Source organism: Triturus cristatus, chromosome 12, assembly GCF_964204655.1.
Source record: "Triturus cristatus chromosome 12, aTriCri1.1, whole genome shotgun sequence".
NCBI lineage: Eukaryota > Metazoa > Chordata > Amphibia > Caudata > Salamandridae > Triturus > Triturus cristatus.
In genome coordinates, this window is record NC_140595.1 from 831,484,710 (window position 1) to 831,509,819 (window position 25,110).

Consider the following 25,110-nt stretch of genomic DNA (forward strand, 5'->3'; position numbering starts at 1 on the left):
CTTATTGCTCCAGGGGACATGTAGTACTTCATGTCTCCACTCAGGATAGTTTGTGCATCTGAGACAGGAACCCCCTCTAAGTTAACTTTGTACACCTTGCCATCCTCTTCTGCTCCTGAAGAAGTACATTTTCAAAAGATTCTTCTATGTACAGCAGCTTTTTATCACCAACATTCAAGATCTCACGAGGACAGCCAAGCTCACAAAATCCAATTTATTTTGTCTTTCTCTGCTCAGGTTTCTTCTGGATTTAAAAGAGTCTCTTTCAACAGCAACGATTGTGAAATTGTGATCCTGGAGATCATTCCTTGAGTTTAAAAACTGCATGAAAGAACTGTTATGAGCCACTTCCTTAATAAATGGAAATCTACTAAATTGAATATTGTACAGCTAGCCTGTAATAATGAACTTTACGATCTCCATAAGTATTAATGGAGTGATGAGACAAATTTGCTAATAGTCCAAACTGTAATAGATATGCAGTGCCATTAGCCCCTAAAAATGTTTCAAAAGAGTTAAAACACATTTTACGATAGACAAGAGAGTCATATACGAGTCCACTGAAGTAACTATCCTTTCAAAAAACGTTGGTCCATCAAGCGAAAATAGATGTGGATCATTTTCATCTGAATATTATTGTTGTCTGAGTTTTGCTAAAAAGAGACCACTCAGTTGCATCCATTCCTTCACTATGTGTAGTTGACCTGAGTAGGCTTTTGGTATCCTCATAAAACAGAATCAGTTCTTCACTAAACGTTGGTAAATTCAACAGTCTTAGTAAATGACCAGTGTCCATCTCTCTTAACACGGACAGAAGAAATGTGTCAACGCAGACAGAAAGGGTCGCAGTGATGGTTTCACAGCGGCAAGAAGGGTCAGCCTGGAGGCTTCAGTGCACCTTCATGAATTTTAGTTAAACAACTGGAAACATAGCAGGATCTTGTTTGTGAAAAGAAATTGTGAGATGAACTATCTATTTTTCATAGTTACTTCATGTCCTAATACTTGTGCTATAATAGTCCTGTCTTCCACTGTTGGATCAAAGTTTAGCAACACGTCACTGTTTCCATAAACAGACATTGCTGTGCTTCTTGCTCATAGCCGTCTGCTCTCATTCCTTTGAAAATTGATTAAATGTTGGCGTTCAGTGTTTAATCTTTCAAAGCATGTCCTTTGCGTAGATTGGAATATGCCGTCTTCATCCCCCCCTCTTGTAGTTTTGTACCTATGTTGGCTCTTAGTCTGAAAAAAAAATTGCTTGAGGTTTTAGGAGTTGGTATTCAATGATTGTTACACTGTTTCTTCGAATGTGAACCTGATAAGATGGTTGTTGAATCTACTGCGGTGTCTATTTGTGCATAAGCTGCACATCCTACTACTCCATTGAAACCCTCAGCCAGTAGAGTCAGCCTGCCCCCTCGGGTTCCTCAACTCTTTGACCTGCGCTTGCCCCAGATGGATGCCGTTGAATTTGTTGCGGATACCCCAAACATTGCTCTCGGGTTCTTCCACCTTGGTCATCTGCTCTCCTCTGTTCCTTTATGTTTTGCTGCAGATCACTCCTCGTCATACCTCCCGAGAGACCGTTGCAGCCTAGGGATGACCCTTGTCTCTGTCTTTTGCTCACCATCAGAGGAAGGATTCGCAATGTGTCGGTAGCCGGCCTCTCACCTTCCTCCATGATCGGGACCTGACTGTGCCCACACCTCTAGCTGCCGATGATGCAGTGAGTACCATCTAACACGACACCTACTGGTTGTCTTACAGTTTCTCAGAGTCAGTAAAAGCAGTGCTTACATATTGCGCTACAAGGTGGCCGCATCCAATAACTAAGTTAATATATGATTCTCCAGCATTGGATCTTTCATAGATTCACATGCTTCAATAATTCCCACATAGCCCATGAGATGCCAGCCTAGTCAAGGGAATCTGAACTTTAGCATCTTGAGGCCACTCCTATGCTGTGAGCTGTACTGTATAAACTACCAACTCCCTCTCTCTGCCTTGATTTATAGTTCAATATTAGATACAATTCTTATGAAGTATGTTTTGGTATAGCTTGATTTTGCATCCATGCTTGTGTAACCAGCAGGGAAGACATTTTAAATGGAAGGTGAATGCCCAGTAATACCAATAAACCAATGGTCTTGAAGAGCAATAACAAAGAACCAATGAAAAGTGAGAGCACTTGGACTTGGGGGTGTGGTCTCCGTGTAGGTGAAGTGCAATCATATTTGTAAAAGCTGCCTGTGTACCAGTCCTTTTGCAAACATCCGATAGATTGGAACCAACTGGAGTGCTCTGCAGGGCTAATGGTACTCTGGTCAGTCCAACATCACATCACCCACCCGCAGGGAGTTCTGCAGGGCCCATGGCACTCTGGTCACTCCAAGATCACCCTCCCTCCCCAGATAGTTCTTTAGGGGCCATGGCAACCTGGTCAGTCCAACATTACCCCGACCCCTCCCTGGGAGTTCTGCAGGACCCATGGCACTCTTGTCAGTCCAACATCACCCCTGAGCCCTCCCTGCGAGTTCTGCAATACCCATGGCACTCTGGTCAGTCCAACATCACATCACCCCCCCTAGGGAGTTCTGCAGGGCCCATGGCACTCTGGTCAGTCCAACATCACCCCCTGTCCCTCCGCAAGAGTTCTGCAGGGCCCATGGCACCCTGGCCCGTCCAACATTGTAACCCCCCCCCTCCCTGAGAGTTCTGCAGGACCCACAGCACTCTGGACAGTTCAACATCAACCCCCCCCCCCCCCCCCTGAGAGTTCTGCAGGGCCCATGGCACTCTGGTCAGTCCAACATCACCTCTTCCCCAAAAGACTTTAAGAGAGCTATTTAATCTGGCATCAAACCAAAGCTAATAGCACTTCCTGGTTCTGGAATGAACACAAAGTGTTAAAAACAAGAAGCCAACCTGGTGAAACATAAACAATATGGATGGGCCCTGACTTCAGAAGACTTCCCTGCACTGGAGAGTCGCTTGCACCTTGAATCATCTGTAGTCGCCCCTCCTCCTTGGGTACCTTGTGTACATATCTTGAGGCTGTGTCATCCTTCCACCAGTGAACCACAACCAGTCCTTTTCTCTTACAGATAATCTTCTGCTCTCTCGGATACAATCACCTGGGCCTGGTTGACGAGTATGGGCGGATTTTTATGCAAGGAAACAACAGGTATGGGCAGCTGGGAACAGGAGATAAAATTGACCGCGGTGAACCCACACAGGTGAGACACAGGAGCGGCGCGCCCCCTCCTGCGCCGCGTGCTTCTGAGTGTGGGTGGGGGACACAGGGTGGTCTGTGGGAGGGGGGTGCTGGAATGGTCAGAGTGGAGTGGGAGAATGATACGGTTCAAAAAGGCACATATGTTTGTATGGAGGCCCAGTGTGTATGCAGCAGGTTAGAGTAAGCACAGGGAGATGCTACAAGGAGCAGAAAGAACCAGGAGCCCATTAGGTGAAGCAGAAAAAAACACATTGCAAAGAGGTCAACAGGAGGCCTTTGATAGTGATGCAAAGCAAAGACTGTTCAGCACAGGAGCATGGCATAGAATGTACACTACAAACAAAATAAGATGATGGACGAAGCGCTGAAGCTTTTCAATCACTCACCCCCAGTCACAGATCTGGGTTGAATTCATCATTGTTCTTCTGCTCACTATACCACCTCAGTTTGGATCCAGCCATATGCAAATCAGTTGTGACCCTGCTCCAGTGGTAACAGTCCAGCCCGACCTGCCAAGCCAGCTCTTCTCTGAATCAGAAACAAGCTTCCTGTGACCGGTTTCGGGGTAACACCCCTCATCAGTCAGGCTAGCTTGAATCCAGTGGCAAAGTGAGCAAGGGACCCATGTCTGGGCATACCATGCCAACTTAGGGCGAACAAAGCAAACACAAGGAGATGATGTACGGCGCACTGTAACTTTTCAGACACTCACCCCCAGTCACAGATCTGGGTTGAATGCGTCATCGTTCTTTAGCTCACTTCGCCACCTCAGTTCAGACCCAGCTATATGCAAATCAGTCTTGACCCTGTGCCTCATAGAAACAGTCCAGCCCGAACTGCCAAGCTAGGTCTTCCCTGGACCGGAAACCAGAATCTTGGGACCGGTTTCGGGGTATCACCCCTCATCAGCCAGGCTGATGTGAGGGCAAGTTACAAGGCCTAGGTTATATAGTGCCGCTCGAAACAAGATCTAGGGTGTAGGAACAAAGAACTAGCATGTGCAGCGCATACATAGCAAGGCCTAGGTTACACAGTGCCGCTTGAAGCAAGACCAAGGGTGCAGGAACGAAGAACTAGCGTGCGCACTGCAGACATAACAAGGCCTAGGTTACATAGTGATGCGTGAAGCAAGACCTAGGGTGCAGGAACGAAGAACTAGCGTGCGCAGTACAGACATAGCAAGGCCTAGGTTATATATTGCCTCTTGAAGCAAGACTAAGAATGCAGGAACGAAGAACTAGCATGCGTTGCGCCGACATAGCCAGGCCGAGGTTACATAGTGCCGCTTGAAGCAAGACCAAGGGTGCAGGAAAGAAAAACAAACGTGCGCAGTGCAGACATAGCAAGACCTAGGTTATATAGTACCACTTGAAGCAAGACCTAGGGTGCAGGAACAAAGAACTAGCGTGCGCACCGCAGACATAACAAGGCCTAGGTTATATAGTGCTGCTTGGAGCACGGCCTAGGGTGCAGGAATAAGAACTAGTGTGCGCAGCGCAGACATAGCAAGGCATAGGTCATATAGAGCCCCCTGCAGCAAGACCTAGGGGGCAGGAACGAAGAAATAGCATGAGCAGCGTAGATATAGCAAGGCCTAGGTTATATAGAGCCGCGTGAAGCAAGACCAAGGATGCAGGAACGAAGAACTGGTGTGAGCAGCGCAGACACAGCAGGTTACGTAGTACTATGTAAAGGAAGGCCTAGTGCGTGCTGTTATTGGAGCCAGGCCTAGGATCTTCTCCACAGCAGACGATTCTAGGCATAGGATGTGAAGTGCCAGAGACACCACCCTTTGGGTACCACTTCTGTAAAGGATCAAGACATAGAGATGCATAGTGCTTCACTCAGCAAAGCTCTGTAAAACATGATGAAGCCATCCCTCAAATGCCTGAGAGGAGCTCAGCATGTTCCATCACTGTGACAGCTCAAATTATATGTGGGGAACTCTACATATGACATAACTTCTCAGATATTTGTTCCATAGATTAAATCCATTTATTCAAAATTAAATGAAAAACATGTAACAAATAGACATGTAACAAAAGATGTCTTCACATTTCTAATAACCAATTACATATGCTAGAAGTAGCCACTTCCTATTGGCTCCTGTACAACAAATGAGAAGAAATATGGTAAATGTGCCTGATGCATAAACAAACATCCTTTAGAAGAAAGATAGGGATTGGCTGGCCCAGTCCTTTTGTTTAATGTTCTGTCACTGGGCCAGGTGCTTCCAGCAAAGGCTTCTGAATGTACACTCAGATAGGGAGTCCAGCAAGGCTAAGGGAAGGTGGGGCACCATACCACTTCAATTCTGGACATACACGCACTGTGCACATGTGCTTGTCCCTTCTTTATGTGTGTCTGTGGAGTGTGTTTATATTTATATTGCTGTAAACAGGTATTGTGTGTGTATATTTTGTTGTAAACAGGTGTGTGTGTGTGAGTATATATGTACTGTTGTAAACAGGTGTGTGTTTTTGTGTGTGTCCGTGTGTGAGTATATATGTACTGTTGTAAACGGGTGTGTGTGTATGTGTATATTGTAAATAGGGGTGTGTGTGTATATTGCAAACAGGTGTTTGAGTGTGTATATATACTGTTGCAAAGAGGTGAGCGTCTACATATATATATATATATATATATATATATATATATATATATATATGTATTTTACTGAAGGTCCTCATTTCCTGGATTATTCATTAGCGAGTCACTGATTATTAATGCACTTTTCCAATATTTTATTTTTTTATTATATAACAACGATAAATCATGTTTGTAGTGGGACGCTCCGGTCAGCTCCGGTCTTGAAAGTTTCGGGGTGATTCGGCAAGCAGGGGCCGAGAAAAAAGGGGGGTCCCAAAACATGTTTTCTCTATGTTAATTTCCATTGGAAACTTTAGACACTGCTACAGCCCAAACTGCTGTACGGAATTACACCAAATTTGGCACAAAGGTAGCCCTTGGTTAAGAAAGAGACCTTTTTTTAAATGGTGTAAATCCATTCAGTAGTTGCTGAGAAAATCAAAAAATAAAAGTTTTGAAATTTAGAGGCGCGGTGGATCCGCGGACCCTCCCGACGACGAGCTTTATTCTAATTGGCTGTCAACACTCCAAACCAAAAAGTGTTGGCAGCCATTTTGTGACTCTGTAGAACCGAGTCAGAAGAAAACAGGGAAACAAAGGTGAGAAAGAAGAAAAGGGGGCAGGGTAGAAACACCCTGACCCCCTAGGCCTGCTCAGGGGTCCCACAAGGACCCCAAGGGCCCAAAAAAACTTGTTTTTTTTTTAAACGGCGGAATGCGCGCTGGATGTGCAGACCTGGACGAAAAAAAATTAAAAAACGAAGTGAGGGCTTCCTCGTTTCGTTACTTTTGACCCCCCAGGTGGGCCATGTCCCGGGGGGATTTTGAGAATGTAAAGTGGGGGACCGCGGGGCACCCGCAGCCCCGGGGACCGCCACCTCCCCGGGGCTCTATTTTGTAAATCAAATAAAAGACCTGTGTGAGGGGGCTCGAGCCCCCCCCACATGCCCCGGGGACCACCACCTCCCCGGGGCACTAACTGTTAAAATGCGGGGGTCCTTTTTGGACCCCCGAGCCCCGGGGACCACCACCTCCTTGCTTTGCAATTGTTGGGAGGGGCCCTGCGCGGCCCCCCTCCTGGAGCCTGTGATGGCCCTGGGGACCGCCACCCCCCAGGGCCGACTCCGGGACACTGTTGTTTGCTACGGTAGGGCGGAAGCATGTCTCCCGCCCTATCATAGCAAACTCTGGTTTGGATTTTGGAAGAGAGAGCAGGGAAACCTGCTTTCTCTTCCAAAATCCAAAGCAGAATTGCTTTTCCACACGGGGAGCTGCATGTCAGCAGCTCCCCATGTGGAAAAGCAATGCCGGCTCCCGCAGGACGCATAAGGGCTCCCCCCACGGTCTCCAACGAAGTGGATAGGCCCCAGGGGAAGGGGTCCCTGGGTTGAATATAAATTACTGGTAGGAGCCGGGTTTTTTTTTTTCGAGAATTTTGGAGTCGGGACCCTCGCGCTGCCCCCTGGTGTGAATGTGAGGGGTGCGCGACACCCAGCGTGGCCCCCTGGTGTGAACACGAGGGGTGCACGACTCCCAGCAAGGCCCTCTAGTGTGAATGCGAGGGGTGCACAACTCCCAGTGCGGCCCCCTGGTGTGAACGCGAGGGGTGCACGACTCCAAAACATTTTTCAAAAGAAAATTATATATAAATATATTAAAATAAAAAATAAAACAAAATAATTATATTATATTTTACTTTTAAATAAAAAAAAATGTGTGCAATTTTCACAAAAGTATATAATATTGTTTAATAAATAATATATTTCCAAATAAACAGTTAAAAAACTAGAAATTCAGTACAAAAAAAATAGGTATAACTACTATTATACTTAAAAATTACCATTTAAAAACTATTAAAATTCAATAAAAAAACATAGGTTTCAGGGACGTTATAGTTAGAAATTAGCATTTAAAAAACCTTAGAAATTCACTGAAAAAACCATAGGTTACAGGGGTGTTAGAGTTAGCTGGACATTTCACTCGTACAAAACCATAGAAATTCCTCCGTTATAGTTAGTTCTGCTAACTATAACTCGCCCGCCCGCAATGCACTGCTGATGATGTCACATATTACATCATTCATCACATGGTCAGTGAAATCACTGATGACATCACTGATGACATCTCAAATGACATCACTGATGACATCATCCATGTGACAATCTGATACACCTCATCACACACTAGTATAACCTTTCATCACTCACTTTAAAATACAGAGTACCATATTTGAAACAATTGACACACCAATACCAGTTACTACATACCCACTCACTGATTCCTAAGTCTACACACACAACTACCCATTCACCCACAGAATCACTTATACATGCAGTCACTGATCAATAGAACACAATCAAATGCACTCATACACCTATTGTCAGGAAGGATCTAAATGTCATTATCACAAAGCATAAGACAGTGGGACAGCATCGGGTGTTGGTGAAACCTTCCCTCTGCAATTACTGGACTAGCGTCTAAAGGCTATGGACTCCATTCTAAGATGGCCGCTCAATTTTCCTTACTAACCAATGAAGTTAGGAAGTCTCGCGAGAGAGGAGACTTCGTTTGTTCACGGAGCGCGTTTCGCCGCGCACTTCAATTTAGTCACAGGCGAGTGAGGTAGCTTTAGTTCTCGCTCCTCGACTCGAAGTTTCCCTCAGTAATTCATGTATTTAGTCACAGGTCTCTAGGCTTAGTTTGGAGACACTAGAGAGAGTGAAATTCTGATTTAGTCTGAGCCGATATAATTCTTGGTCAAGTTAAAGTAGAACTCAGAGTGGGAGAAGAAACTTGACACCAGCGTATCCGAAGATATTTGAGGTAATTCCAGGGTCTCCTTACTCCGGTAGGCTTACCGTCGAGTGTCGGAGACCGACTGCAGTATTTGAAGAGAAACTCCACACAAGTAAGCAGATAGCAGAGAGACTTGAGAGCACCTGAACTTCATTCAGTGAAAACAATGCTTCATCTGCTTTTGCTTCTACCCTAACCCTCCTTGCGACTTACCTACTCTTACCTTCCTCCTGTCTACCCTCCCCTGTCCCTTTTTGCGCGTAACCAAGTAACGCAAGAAGGACTCAGTGAGCAGTATTCATCACCTAACAAGCAGCTTTAGACTATAACTTCAGTTCCGGTCTAATTGTCAACCAGAGAGGCAAGGAAGGCTAGGAGAATAGGTAAGAGGGCACAAGGGTAAAAAGAATATTAGAATTGAAGAAAAGACTAAGACTTAACCAGTTCTTTTATGTGTGTATTAGATCTTCCTGTAGAACAAAACCAGTGATCATCAAACTGGGAAATAAAGAGAAGCATAGCTCCTGCAGAAGAACTGGTAGGGTAAAGGTCCAGAGAAAAGTACATTGTCTAAAAATACCAGTTAGAATGTTGAATGGAATTTTGTTCCCTTCTGTGCATTAGGTCTTCCTGGGCAATTACTGAAAGTCGAAGAGGGAGCCAGTTCAGCACGAGTGTCTCTTTTCTGTCCACTTCCCCTTTCCCCCTGCCTGGAGCAGTTGAATCAACGCAGCTAGCTCCGGGAGGTGGGCATTGGGAATTCAGCTGCATTCTGCCTCCGTGAAGATTCCGTCTGGCCTTCCTGATAGATTGAAGTGCCCACGTAGTTCCTTCACCTGGGCAGAATGGCGGAGGGTTTCAGTTTAAAGGCTTTAGGAGAGATGTTGGAGGGTATTCAAAGAGAAATAGGGACCTTAAATGAAGAAAATAAGAATTTAAGGCAAGAAGTAATGGCTTCCAGACAGGAGGCAATATTATTAGCTCAGAAGGTTAGTGAGATCTCCTCGGGGGCTACACCCGCTCAAACCTTTCCTAGTGAAACCCAGTCCAAGCAAGACCCGCGCACAGTAGCTCAGGTTGTTCACTCTGTTTCCCCCATCATTCCACTTGCCCCTCCCGAAAGATATTGTGGCAATCCACAAAAAGCTCAGCTCTTTCTCACCCAATGTTCCTTGCATTTTATGTGTCGAGCAAATTTGTTCCCAGATGCTCAATCACGGGTGGCCTTCATCTTGTCTTACTTGGGTGGGGATGCTGCCAATTGGGCCATGCCTTTAGTTACCTGTAATGATCCCTTTTTGTATAATTTGGAACAGTTCAAGACAGAATTCCTCAGGATTTTCGACAGACGCAGAGTTTCTCAGGCTACAGACAACGAGCTCTTAGAATTGCGCCAAGGTAACAGGGATCTGATCTCTTACCTAACTCAGTTCAATAAACTGTTGGTAGAAACAAATTGGCCAGAAGAGAAGAGATCTGCCTTATTTTATCGAGGATTACATGATGACATCAAAGATACCCTGGCGCAGATTCCAAAACGACCAATGGAATTCTCTGAGTTGGTGGATTTGGTTTTGGAAATCGATTTCCGAAGCTCCGAGAGAAGAGGTGAAAAGAAGACAAAGGATCTTCGCTGGAATTTTCCACGCTTTGATCGAATAAAGACAGAAGCAGGCAAGTCTTCAGGTGGAACTGTTGAAAATGAACCTATGCAGATTGGATCTGTCCGGGGACCCCTAAGCAAGGAGGAGAAGGAGCAAAGGAGGCTGAAGAAGTTATGTATGTACTGTGGGGGATCGGGACACTTTGTAAGAGAGTGTCCGAAGAAGCCGAAGATTTCGAGTTCGGGAAACTCTCAAAACCATCTGTAGGCGGAGTCGCTCAGATGGCGAAGTTGGAAGATCAGACTCCAAAGGTGCATCAAATATCGAATACCCTTCAGACTCGGACACCACATTTAACCCTACAGATGAAAGTGAAATTTCGAAGCCAAGAGATTGAGGGAGGGGCGATAATGATCGATTCCGGTGCCACTGGCAATTTTTGCGACATAAATTTTGCCAAGAAGATGGGATTCCAGGCGGTGCGCAAGGAGCAGAAGGAATCAGTCCGGGCGGTAGATGGTACTAACCTCTCTTCGGGTCCGATCACCCATCACACTGAAATGTTGGAATTAATTCAGTCTAATGGTCATCATGAGGTCATTCAGTTCAACTTGATCGATGCCCCTCAGTTTCAGTTAATTTTGGGACTTCCTTGGCTAACCCTGCATAATCCAACCATCAATTGGGAGGATCGAACCATCAAAATGGACTCCTCCTTTTGTGCGGAACACTGCTTCTCTTTGGTTTGTGACACCCATGTACCATCCGTGGCCACCTTGTTGTCATTTAGTGGGGAATCCATTGGGGTCATAAACACCTTAGAAATTCCAACGGAGTATAAAGAATTTGAAGATGTCTTCAGTGAACAAGAGGCTGAGAAACTCCCTCCACATTGTTCTTACGATTGTACCATTGATCTCGAACCTGGGGCAGCGCTACCTTGCAGTAGGGTTTACGCTCTAACAGAAGCGGAGAACAGTTACTTGAAGGAATACCTAGATCGTTACTTGGCTAACGGATTTATCAGGCCGTCACAGTCCCCAGTGTCGTCGCCGCTTTTTTTTATTCCTAAGAAGGAGGGGTCACTGAGGGCTTGCATCGATTATCGTGCCATCAACCGGGTGACAGTAAAGAACCGATACCCCCTGCCTCTGATTTCGGTCCTTCTAGATCAGATTAAGGACGCCCAAGTATTCACAAAACTGGACCTCCGAGGGGCTTACCATCTCATTCGAATGAAGGAAGGCCACGAGTGGAAGACTGCTTTTAGAACAAAATACGGGCTATTTGAATATCAGGTTATGTCCTTTGGCCTGTGTAATGCTCCGGCAGCCTTCCAGCACTTCATCAATGACATCATGGGAGATTTGGTGGATCGGATAGCCGTGATTTATTTGGATGACATCTTGATATATTCCACAGATCCCAGAGATCATCCTGATCATGTCAAGTTAGTTTTGGAAAGATTACGTAAACACCAACTCTATGTAAAATTGGAGAAATGTGCCTTCAGTGTGCATACTGTGGAATTTCTGGGATTTGTGTTATCTCCTGGAGGGATCACAATGGAGGCAAAGAAGGTACAAGCAGTGGTAGATTGGCCATCACCTAAGGATGTTAAGGAGATTCAGAGATTCTTAGGATTCGCTAATTTTTATCGGCGATTCATCCAGGGATTCTCGCAGAAGATCATCCCAATTACCAGACTGCTCAAGAAGGGAGTTAAGTTTCAGTGGTCGGCAGAAGCAGAACAAGCATTTGAGTTTTTAAAGAAGAGTTTCACTTCGGCACCCATCTTGCTTCATGTAGACCCTACAGAGCCTTTCTTTTTAGAAGCAGATGCTTCGGATCAAGCGATTGGGGGAATCTTGTCCCAGCGGCACAAGTCCACCGGGCAGTTACATCCTGTGGCTTACCATTCACGGAAGTTGAATGCAGCGGAATTAAATTACACCATCGCCGAAAAGGAACTGCTGGCGGTTAAGGATGCTTTTGTGGAATGGAGACATCATTTGCTTGGGGCACGGCACACAGTTACGGTGTTCACCGATCATAAGAATCTTCAATTCCTTAAATCAGCAAGAACCTTAACTCCACGTCAATTGCGATGGTCTCTTTATTTCGCTGATTTTGATTTTGTGATTACATACCGCCCTGGAATTAAGAATGGTAAGGCAGATGCCTTGTCCCGGATCAAAACTGAAGGTACTGAACATTCTGTGGCTCCGCAACCAATTATTCCTGAATCAAAGATCGTGTGCGCAATGTCTGGAATCAACTATAACGAAGGAATCAGGAAGATTATGTCTGTGACGGAAATGGCTGAGTGGGCTAGTCAACAGGAAGGTCGAGAGGTAGTGGATTCCTTACCGTACCAAGATGGAGCTCTGTACCTACCTACCAAGGAAATGCAAGAACAAGTGCTGAAAGACTGTCATGATCAGCCGTTAGCAGGCCACAAGGGTGCCTTGAAAACTATAGATCTTGTTCAACGGTACTTTTGGTGGCCCAATATGACTTCTCAGATTAAGAAATTTGTGGAGACTTGTGAGGTTTGTGCCCGAGGAAAAGCTAGTAGGCAAGCTCCACAGGGATTGTTACGGCCCTTACCCACCCCACCACATCCTTGGCATACAGTCACGTTAGATTTGATTGTAGATCTTCCACTGAGTAAGGGTTATAACACAATATTAGTAATTGTAGACACCTTCAGCAAGATGAGCCATTTTATTCCTGTCAAAGGGGTCCCTTCAGCTCCAGAGTTGGCCAGGCTATTCAGAGAGAACATTGTAAAGATTCATGGGGTTCCCAAGATAGTGATTTCAGACCGAGGCCCACAATTTGTGTCACACTTTTGGAAGTCATTCATGAAGGGAATGGGAGTGGAGGTCAGGCTTTCCACCAGTTATCACCCAGAGACAGATGGTCAGACAGAGAGGGTTAATCAAGAGCTAGAACAGTATTTACATCTGTTTCTTTTAGATCAAGGGGGTGACTGGTCAGATTTGCTTTGGATGGCTGAATTCGCACATAATAACGCCAAGAGTGTCTCTACTGGCTATTCTCCATTCTTTTTAAATTTTGGACAGCACCCTAATCCTTTCAGTAATCAGGATGATTTTGGGGTTCCAACAATCAGCAATTTGTTAACTAACTTAAATCAGGCCCGCAAATCAGCAGAGTCCAATCTCCACAAGGCTAAGGCAGGTTACAAGAAACAGGCAGACAAACACCGGAGGAAGGCCCAGCAGTATCAGGTGGGGGAGTCGGTATGGTTGTCTTCACGGATTCTTAGGTTAAAGGGAAATAGGAAGTTTCAGCCTCGTTACGTAGGCCCCTTTATCATTGAGCGAGTTCTGGGTCCGGTAACTGTTAAGTTAAAATTACCTACCCAGTTAGGCATCCATCCAGTGTTTCACGTATCACTCCTCAAGAAAACAGCTCCTAATCTTAGATTAGAGAAACCACCCCCTCCTTTGATGATAGACAAACATTTAGAGTACGAAGTAAAAGGAGTTTTAGATTCAAAGGAGACAAAAGGAAACTTATTCTATCTAGTCGACTGGAAGGGGTTTGGACCTGAGGAGAGATCATGGGAACCAGCAGATGATGTACATGCCCCTAGACTGGGAAAACGATTTCATGCACAGCATCCTTTGAAACCAAGACCGAGAGATCGGTCTTTGAGAGGGGGTACTGTCAGGAAGGATCTAAATGTCATTATCACAAAGCATAAGACAGTGGGACAGCATCGGGTGTTGGTGAAACCTTCCCTCTGCAATTACTGGACTAGCGTCTAAAGGCTATGGACTCCATTCTAAGATGGCCGCTCAATTTTCCTTACTAACCAATGAAGTTAGGAAGTCTCGCGAGAGAGGAGACTTCGTTTGTTCACGGAGCGCGTTTCGCCGCGCACTTCAATTTAGTCACAGGCGAGTGAGGTAGCTTTAGTTCTCGCTCCTCGACTCGAAGTTTCCCTCAGTAATTCATGTATTTAGTCACAGGTCTCTAGGCTTAGTTTGGAGACACTAGAGAGAGTGAAATTCTGATTTAGTCTGAGCCGATATAATTCTTGGTCAAGTTAAAGTAGAACTCAGAGTGGGAGAAGAAACTTGACACCAGCGCATCCGAAGATATTTGAGGTAATTCCAGGGTCTCCTTACTCCGGTAGGCTTACCGTCGAGTGTCGGAGACCGGCTGCAGTATTTGAAGAGAAACTCCACACAAGTAAGCAGATAGCGGAGAGACTTGAGAGCACCTGAACTTCATTCAGTGAAAACAATGCTTCATCTGCTTTTGCCTCTACCCTAACCCTCCTTGCGACTTACCTACTCTTACCTTCCTCCTGTCTACCCTCCCCTGTCCCTTTTTGCGCGTAACCAAGTAACGCAAGAAGGACTCAGTGAGCAGTATTCATCACCTAACAAGCAGCTTTAGACTATAACTTCAGTTCCGGTCTAATTGTCAACCAGAGAGGCAAGGAAGGCTAGGAGAATAGGTAAGAGGGCACAAGGGTAAAAAGAATATTAGAATTGAAGAAAAGACTAAGACTTAACCAGTTCTTTTATGTGTGTATTAGATCTTCCTGTAGAACAAAACCAGTGATCATCAAACTGGGAAATAAAGAGAAGCATAGCTCCTGCAGAAGAACTGGTAGGGTAAAGGTCCAGAGAAAAGTACATTGTCTAAAAATACCAGTTAGAATGTTGAATGGAATTTTGTTCCCTTCTGTGCATTAGGTCTTCCTGGGCAATTACTGAAAGTCGAAGAGGGAGCCAGTTCAGCACGAGTGTCTCTTTTCTGTCCACTTCCCCTTTCCCCCTGCCTGGAGCAGTTGAATCAACGCAGCTAGCTCCGGGAGGTGGGCATTGGGAATTCAGCTGCATTCTGCCTCCGTGAAGATTCCGTCTGGTCTTCCTGATACCTATATAGACATTGACACATCAGTAGTCATCCTAGTCGATAATGCAGTCATCCTACTCACTCATCAAAAGAATCAATCACACTTACATTTACTCACCAACACAGTTATACACACAAGTGAAACAACACCTCATTTAGTCATACACATAGTAACTCATAGTTACTATGTTATAAAATCACTATTACAATTATACACTCATCCATACAGTCACTCTCACAATCACTGACTCTTGCGTATTCTTATTTATATTCACCAACTCTCACATACAATGCCTTTTATTTTTGTACTTTGTTGCAGATGTACCACTGAGACATATATTCGCTCACCAACACACCAATAAACACACTCAGTCACCCAAACAACTGTTTCCACATGCACTCTTAAACTCATACACCTAGTCAATCAACCACTCACACATCTATGCATAGAGTTACACCCCCCACCCAACCACACACACACTCAGTCTCCCATATAAATACTCAGCCAACTAATCAATAACTAATATAGACACTCATGTGGTTAGTGACCAACGGATGCAGCAGGTTGTACAACAACAGAGACAGTGATGCACACATTCACATAGTTTAGTTACTAACCCATGTATTTAGTGAGACACTTTTAATTACTCACTTAAACAGACAGTCAGACAGCTACTAAAACCTCCATCCAGACAGTTATATATCCACTCAATCTTCAATACAGATTGGTATATATATAATACATATTTAAATTTCAAACAAAACCACATTCACTGGATGATGTCATCAATGATGTCATCAGTGATGTCATTTGAGATGTCACTGACCATGTCATGAATGATGTAATATGTGACATCATCAGCAATGCATTGCGGGCGTGCGAGTTATAGTTAGCAGAACTAACTATAATGGAGGAATTTCTATGGTTTTGTACGAGTGAAATGTCCAGATAACTATAACACCCGTGAAACCTATGGTTTTTTCAGTAATTTTCTAAGGTTTTTTAAATGCTAATTTCTAACTATAACGTCCCTGAAACCTATGTTTTTTTTCAGTGAATATATATATATATATACATTTTTACGAAGGGCAGCTACACTGGTAACAGTCTTTTATGTCTATTCATCATGTGCACTGTTATAGGGTGTATTTAAGTGAATTTGAAATGGCACTCGTTGTGTGAAAACATCCATCAAACAGAGTTTAATCCGTGATTAAAATGATAAACTTACCTTCCTGTTGTGGCTCTCCTTCATGGGCAAACTCTGTTTGATGGATATATGTATATATATAAATATATATTGCTGTAAACAGGTGTGTGAAACTAAGTAAAACACCCCTCCCTCCAAAAGCCCCAAATAAAATACCCCCTTCCTCCAAAAGACCGAAATAAAACAACCGTTTCCTCCAAAAGCTGAAAAAAACAACTACAATAACATTTTAGATAAATAAAATAAATGGTACTTACCCACAGCTGTACATCCTCCTCTGCAGCCGCAGTCCGTGCAGGTAACAGCGGTGGTGTGGTGGGGCCGTGCAAGGGGAGATTCCGAGGGACGATGCAGAGGGAAAATTAATTATTTATTTAATTTTCCCGCTACATCGTCCCTCGGAATCCCCCCTTATAGCCCCACAGCCCCACGGCTGTTACCTGCACGGACCACGGCTGCTCCTCTGTGTTCCACATCTGAATCTGCAGTCTGCTGTGGAGGTCGAACTCCCCTAACCAATCCAGATGCTGCTCTTAGGTTATGCTATTAACCAGCATGAGAGAAGTGCCTGGATTGGATGGAGCGGCTGGCGGGTCTCTCCTTCAGGTCCTGGAGCCCTGTGCTTGGTCTCCACCCAGCTGTCTAAAACAGCTGGGTGGAAAGCTTCAAAGTGCGCATGTCACTGTAGCCTCACAAGACAGCTGGCCAAAGAGACATACACCCTTTGAAGTGTCTAGTCAGCCACTGCTTCCGTCCTCCATGCTGCCATTCCGCAGCAGAGGACACGCGTGGCATGTCTCTGCGCTCAGGGTAGGCCGGCTGCTGCAGTGCGCACATCGGTAAAAAATAAAACGGCAATGAAATCTTTTCATTATCCTTTTATTTTTTCCTGTGCTGTCCACAGTAGGCAGGGGGCAACGCTCCCCCGCCCTCGTGAAGAAACAGCTGCCGATTTATATATATATCATCAGTATATATATATATATATACATATATATATATATATATATATATACATACATACATATATATGCCCCTCTTCCCATGGTGCCCATTCGTACAGTTAACTTCACTAAAATGGCTGCTGCAGTTCAGGTTTGTGATCTGCCACCATGCATGGGGGAGCTAGCTTTAAACTTTGGGGGAGCTGCTACCCCAGCTGGCGGTCTCTGTTGGAACACATCTGTCATCAAAGTGTTGTAAACCGTACGGTTCAACCGCCAGAGGGGTAGACACAAATCCTATATTTTGTGGAAGATTCTGCTCTGCGGACCTCTTACAAATAAGGACATCATTTGTTTACTGGCCTGCCAATAACATTTGATATTTCCCCTTAGTTGAATGGATGGATGAATGGATGGATGGATGGATGGATGAAGGACTATACCGACATGCTTGAAAAACCTCGTAGTGTGCCTCTTTTTGGACTAGCTGAGGTAATGTTCCCTGTTTGGAGTGTTCCTGAGAGATTATTGATAGCAATCTCAGGGTACAACAATTAGGACTTAAAGGATCAGTCATATTATTTTATATTGTTTTCATGTGTTGTAGAGTACTGTGATGTCACTGGTTCATTTAGCACTTAAGAAAACCTTCTACTAACATAAAGCTAAGATCATAAACACTTCGAAAGCTGCCACGTGTGCACCTGGGCACTGCCGCCTCTCTCTCTCTCTGTAGGTGCGCTACCTGAAGCGGCCCATCGACATCTGGTGCGGCTTGAATCACTCCCTGGTCCTCACCCAAGGGGCCGACTTCAGCAAGGAGGTGCACGGTAGCGGATGCGGTGCAGGCGGGAGGCTGCCGGGATGGCTCAAGGGCAGCGCCTCATTTGTCAAGCTGCATGTCAAGGTAAGTGAGTGCTCAGGTGGTACCCATGGGCATGGGAAGGGAAGGCACCTTGGAGAAGACAGGGAGGCTGAGCTGGCCTCTTCTTAATTCCTACTAGTAGACAAGTGACCTGATTTGGAGGTGGGTGGTCAAAGAATAGCTGCTGACCTGTGTAGAAAGTGGTCAATTCTCTGCCAGTGGAGAAAATATTTGTTTCAAGTGTACCTCCAGTACTATTTTAACATCTCTTTATGCCCCTTAAACCATAAGTTTGAGATATTCTCTTGCCCTCAATGAGACATAACTCTCTTTTTTCTGTTTCTAAGTTTCACTGCACTGCTTTGGCCCACTACAGTCCTCGGCTGTGAATTTTCCTTTGTCACACTTTAGACTTTTCTCCCTGATGTTGTCTTTCCTTATTAGCCCTAGATTTCTGCCCCTATACACATGTCATATTTCCTTTCAGCTCTTTGGTATATTTACTGCCTAGCACTGGTAACCCGTCGTGCTGAATGGTCACCAATGAAACTAAATTAGTGTCTTATCATGCCCATTCCAACATTATCTCTTATTATGTATCATTCCCTGTTGATATTTGTATTTCTTATTTAACGTTTCTGCAATAATCTTAGTGGCACTGTATATCTACGACTGTTGGACCTGTTCACCTGCCTCACTGTATCTTCACATTCTTGTTGCTTTACTGTTTTTATTACCGGTAGACTGGCATTAGTCTATCCTTGATAGTTAAACAGCACTTTGAATCTGGTTAGGGTGCAATCCCTGCTAAATAAGCCATAACCCATATAAATATATTTAATTTCCAAAAGGATGAACATGCTGCTTTAGTTTTAGAAGAGCTGTAATGCTTTGTGGGGTCATGTCTCAGCTGACACAAAAGACTAAATCTAATAACTTTTCTGCTGGGACCATTTTTAACAGCTACACTTTTCAAATTCTGTGTTACATTCCATTGTTTTTCAACACCACTAACTGGATGAACAAGTTATTATACATGTTCAGGACTTCTCTCCAGAAAACTGCACAGGGATAAGTTTTCTAAACCCTCTGGCACCAGGACGTAGTCAATGTACCTCCCATAAGCCACTGAGCATTACTAGTAGGGTGCGTTTTAGGTACTGTAAGACTTCACAGGTTTTAATGGAAACCAGACCCTCTGTCATCATGAATAGACACACTCAAGAACACTAGGGAACCAGGAATATTTGTTCAAGACTTTAAATCCTACCATAGTGCATGCAATACCAGTAGTAACAATTAAAAAATAAACATAGTCATATTGATATCTGTCAGAAGGTGGATAAACAGAAAATATTCTAACGTTGAGATGGTGCTTTAGGGCTTCTTTACATCAACAACCCGAACCCTTCCTTTCCCTAGGCTAAGCTAAACCTAGCACTAAAAAGGGGCCTACCTGAGTTTCATAGATGCTCTGCAGCCACAAACCTTTTCTGAACAATAGAAGCAATATTCAATAAAGGAGTAGCAGCTTCTATTCTTGTCTAAGCGGCTCTGTTGTCCTTGAACTTGCAGATAAGAAGCTACGAGGACTCCATGTGATTTCTCAATAGTTTCAGAAAGGAAAGTTGTTTATGGCTATTGGGTGGCCCTCAGCCTCCAGTCCCTGGATAGAAGCTCCTCTCTACTCCCTGGATTGAAGTTCCTCACTACTTAATAATGCCTCATTCTAGTTTATATACTCTGCCTATACATTGTTCAACATCTTCAGAATAAACAATAAGGAACCACACCTATTATTCCATCTAGTTATTCTGTGAAATATAGAGTTTGCTGCTCAAACAATAACTGAGAACTCAAGATACGAATTTCTGTGAAGCCTTGTTCATTTTTTAAAAACAATAATGAGAAAAACAGTTCAAGTCAAGCTAAAATAAACATGAATATATTCGAGCATAATTCATTTTCATGTTGCAATGATACAAATAATTGAACGACATTGGCATTTTGTGCATTTAATTTAGTACTTATACGCAAATAAATGACCATGTATAATCCAAAACGGGATACCTAAAATAGAAAATATATGAAGATTATATCAGTCAGTTACCTTCGGTAGAGCTCTCTCTAATAGATACTCTATTTAAATGTGGATTATTCACCTTTTGAATTTCCACAGGTGCCAGACTAGCTCCAAACCTTTCTCACACAGCAATTGGCCCAGCAGGTGGCACCATTAGACTCCGCAGCAACCGTGTTCGATCTCTGGAGCGATGGCATGGAGCCGTATATAAGAATCACCCCAGCAAGAGTACGCCAATTTACTTTTGAACTCTTCAGTGTGGATTACCTGTGTCAAGCGGGAAGAATGGCAATGTATGAAATCTAACTTGAAACCATTGTAGAACCCTGAAAGTCCGTGGCACAAAAAAAGAAGGAGGGTGGTGAGGAATCTGCGGTTACAGAGAGCCCCCATCAGAAAGAATATTACCAATTGTGTATAACTTGTTCTGTTGGATACTTATAACTGTAGATTCCTCACCTTTTGAATAGATACCAAAGCACTACCTCCCAGTGTTAGAGGGTCGAAGGAGCGGATTTACAGAAAGTCCTGCAGGACCGAGCGGCCCAAATGGCCCTTCCTGTGGACTTGATTGTCTAGAAAGCAATGCCTGCTAAAAGTATGTTTAGGCGCCCATGTAGCAGCCTGGAAGACGTACAATACCAGGACACCTCTTGCCAACGCCATTGAAATGCCCTTGACTCAGTTGAAATGGGCCCAAAGACCCTCAAAACATTAGGAAGATCCCTTATAGGTCCAGACATTTGAGTTTGATGACCGGTGGGTGACGCCGGCTGACTGAAAGGTGACCACTGTCTACAGGAGGCCCACAAATCACTGCCTTCAGGAGCCAGTCATCGAGGTGCGGACATATATGTAACTCCGACCTGCAAAAATGAGATGCGACCACCGCCATCACCTCTGTAAAAACCTAAGGGGCAGAGGTGATGCTGAAGGGTAGAACAGCAAACAGGAAGTGCTCTTACTCCACCTTGAACTGCAGGCAGTATCTCTAGGACAACTCAAAGAGAGGGACTGTGGGCTTTTTTCTGAGGTCCAGCATACATGCCCATATATAAATAAATAGTATCTCAAGGACACCATCCACTTCCTTGGATTCAAGGTGGAAGCAACCTGGGCCAACATTCTGATCTTGTCCTTTCTCAGGATGTGTTCAGAAGTCAAAGGTCCAGAATCGACATGAGTCCTCCATCTTTTTAAAGCACCACAAATAATGGAAGTAACACACTCTGCCCTTTTCCATCTCTGGAACCCTCTCTATGGCCCATTTGGCCAATAGCGATCAATCTTCCTGCACAAGTATGGAAGCTAGATCCATTGAAGTCTAATAAAAAAAACTGGAGGAGAATGGGGCGACTGGAAGGGGAGGATGTGAGCTTATTGAATGAGCTGCAGCAACTGTTATTGTGAAGGTACAGCCTGCCAGCTGTGCAGAAAAAAAGTATTCTGCCACCGAATGACTACATCTAGCTCTGCAGCATGAGAAGAAAGCTACTTCAGCCGTAACCATGGGCTGGACTCTCCCTCCTGGAGTTGTGCCAGTTCTGATTTGCATATGGCAGGTCACTGGAGCAGGGAAATGGGCAAAAAACAGTGACTGGAATGTTGTTCGAGCAACTGCCATAAGTGGCAACTTTTGCGAGCCTCCCACCCATCGTCTTTGTGTTTCAGTGTAGAATGCTGATATCTCCTCACCTCCAGACCTGCAGATTAGGTTCCTCACCCAGCATCTTCCCCTAGCCACTGCCAGTGTCTTGTTCCCACCTTCTTGAGATAGCCAAGCTCCCCTCCGCCTAAATTAATTTGAGATAGAAACCTTAAGGAGAGAGTAGGTCAACGGGGAAAAAGAGAAGGAAGAAGGAGATAAGGATGAAAAGACAAGACTAGTGTCAAGCCGAACAGCATTTACAACAAGTAGTATAACGACTGCACTTAGCGGCTGCTAAGAGAGCAGCAAAGTTGTCTCCTCCTTTCTCGAGCACCCGCTCAGCCATCACGCCTTCCCTGCACCCTGATGTTTCCAAAGGACTGGTGAGAACCAATGCCATTGGCTAGAATAAGAGGATCTCATGGTTACCATGGCTGCAACAAATATGTCTGGAATAAGCACAATTGCTTTCATTTGCCATCCCCGTGGTTTTCACACATGTGTGGGCAAGAAGAGGTTTGGGCACCCAAAGGAAGCTTCATCATGCGTCCCACTTGTGGATGGCTCATCCTCATTGGCAGAAGGGCAGACATGGCTTCTCACAATCCAATCAAATGGGAACCCCTCAAGTGGGCAGTTGGCAGCTGCTCATGAGAGCCTTTTCCATTTCCTGAGCAGTGAGGAGATGCGTCTGTCAGTCTCTCACAGGTGGGTACAACAGTGGGGATACGGCCCCAGCCCTAGGTTGGGAAGGGTTCTAACCTGAGCATAGCAGAACGCCAGACATCTTTCTACCTGATGTGCACAGCTTCCCATCTTGAGTTTGGACTATTTACATCTTCCACTGCTGTTGTGATGCTGTCAACAGGGCACACAATGGGCATCTTAGGAAGAGGCTAAAGCAGATGTGAGCCACTGCAAGTACCAGATTACACTGAGGTCTCACTTGGCACCCAACAATGCTGAACCTGCCTGGGTGTCAAATAAAAGCTCCAGGTGCCTGCAGCCTTATGCTTAGGGGGCTGTGGGGATACAGTCCTTTTTATGCATGTAGATATCGGCCATTACTGTTCAACACATTGAAGTCAGAGCAACTGCTGAGCAGCTCAGCTCAGCTCCTCATGAACTGATAGACCATGACATGTACATAAGGAGTTTGAATACAGGCAATGTGAGGTTTATTCTAAATTTAGAAAAATATTAACAGCAGGGTCTCATGGGGAGACAACACGTAAGTGCCATGAATGACGAATCTGCCTTGCTTCAGGGCAAGCACACCTCATCGGTAACACACCAGAGAAGGTCGCATTCATTGAGGGGGTCTCCATGTAGGAAGAAACTCATGTTCCTAACACTTCTGGTTGATCCGTCTGCAGAGATTATCGAAATCAAGACAAAGGGAACAAAGCGAAAGGACCTCAGTTTAAGCGTACTGTTTTCAAGTGTGACAGTCAGATCTCTAGGAAACATTCCCTAAAATCTCACCTGGAAACATCTGTTCGTTCAAAGATCACAGTTATAAGCAGAGCAATGCTTATCACACCCAGAAATTAACAGGGGTGACAAAGTCTGCAACCCCTGTTAAATTGTGTTGTGTTAAACCGCCCAGAATCTAAAGAGTGAACAAGAACAAGAAAATACTGGGACATACGATTTGGGTGCGGGAAGCACCAACATCCATTTGTTCATCTCCATTTTCAGGAAAAAGCTCCGGATAGGTGAAAATGCTCGCACTCAATAAATTCCAAACACCTCAGTGTCAGATTTTATCAAATGTGCTAACAATTCCTCCCCAGGAAGCTCATAATGAGGAAGTAAGCTGCTTCCCTCCTCATCCCGAGCCTCATTTTAGATCTGTGATCTCTCAAATAACACTTTCTAGACTCTTCCCTCTTCTATCCCTGCATTATCCTATTCAATCCAACTAACATACTTGCATGTCCACTGCTCAAATTAACTCATATTTCCCTATACTAACCCGCCACTAATCATTTGTTGGCTCAGTAGTAGCCTGCTACTCTTCAAAAAGTGCTTTGACACCTCATCAGGGGTAGAAGGCGCTACATAAATACAATTACTGTACATCTTTTTCTATGGCTTGCCCTCAGTACATTCATTGTTTATGTAAAATGCTTTGGTGGGTCTACATTACACCACATAAAGCTGTAAAGACAGACAGGTGATAGGGATAGAAAGACAGGTGATGACATTTATACAGATCATAACTATAACAATTTATCTCTAGTCGCTGCCACCAGTGGGACCGCCAACAAGTCTAAGTGAAGCTGGTCAGGTTTTCATGCATTGTGATTTTGGATTCTTATTTTTGAAATGGAATGTCTAAGTGACTGGCCAGAACATTAATCTGCAATTGAACCCTCCATACCAGGATTTGAATCCCATGAGCACCAATGATCCTAGTGGTCACCCATTCTGCTACTCCTGCCCCAACACCCTCTGCTTCCCTCAGTGGTGTCTGCTGCTCTCAGGGCCCTCTCTCTAACACCATGCCCTCTTCTCCCCCCACAGGTGCCCCTCTGCACCAAGCAGCTCTGCTCCACTCGCGAGTGTCTCTACATGTTCTCCAGCTATGATGTGGAGGAGCTGTCCTGCTACCGCGAGCTGCCCGCTGGTAAGGCCCGGTGCCAGGGCACGGACCTGGAAGCTGAGGCAGCCCGGGCCTGCGAGGAGTACCTCAGCCAGCTCCACAAGTGTGCCAGCCTCGAGGAGCAGATGGCCAAGATGCGGGAGATCGTGGGCCACATGTCACTCTTTGGCTTCCAGAAAGACTTCTTCTGGGAAGCCCTGAGCATGATGCAGCGTCAAGCCCAGCAAAAACAGATCCTCACCTAGCTTGGCGCTACAGAGACGGAAGGACGAGAAAGAGGAGGACGAGGGATATTAGAAGCACATTATGGGGGAACAAGGAAACTGGAGGGGGAAGGAGTGGAGGATATGGAGACATCACTGAACACTTTGGATGTCCTCATCTCCTGGATCCGGGAGGCGGTGCCTGGCCTGCACACTGCACGAAGACCTGATCATGCTATTATTGATTTAGAATGGAGAAAAATCTTGTTTACTACCGCCCACCAATTATTTAACTGGGAAAAATAAAGCAAATAAATGAACCCATAAAAAGTGACAGACTTTTGGCAGAGTATTTTGAAGGGTAAATGCAAGGAATGTGCTTTCTGAAGACCAGGTCTCCCCTGAGAATCTCTGCAAAGAGGA

At 44.8% G+C, this 25,110-nt stretch overlaps 1 protein-coding gene across 1 annotated transcript in view; it reads left to right on the forward strand.

The window, feature by feature from the left end:
• FBXO24 (F-box protein 24) overlaps window positions 1-24,790 on the forward strand; it is a 219,019-nt gene extending 194,229 nt beyond the window's left edge. The window contains exons 8-10 of the mRNA XM_085637266.1: window positions 3,105-3,236; window positions 18,017-18,187; window positions 24,406-24,790. Of these exons, the coding sequence (XP_085493392.1) occupies window positions 3,105-3,236; window positions 18,017-18,187; window positions 24,406-24,729 (627 nt within the window). The 3' untranslated portion in view covers window positions 24,730-24,790. The remainder of the gene's footprint in view (window positions 1-3,104; window positions 3,237-18,016; window positions 18,188-24,405) is intronic.
• The last annotated feature ends 320 nt before the right edge of the window (window positions 24,791-25,110 follow it).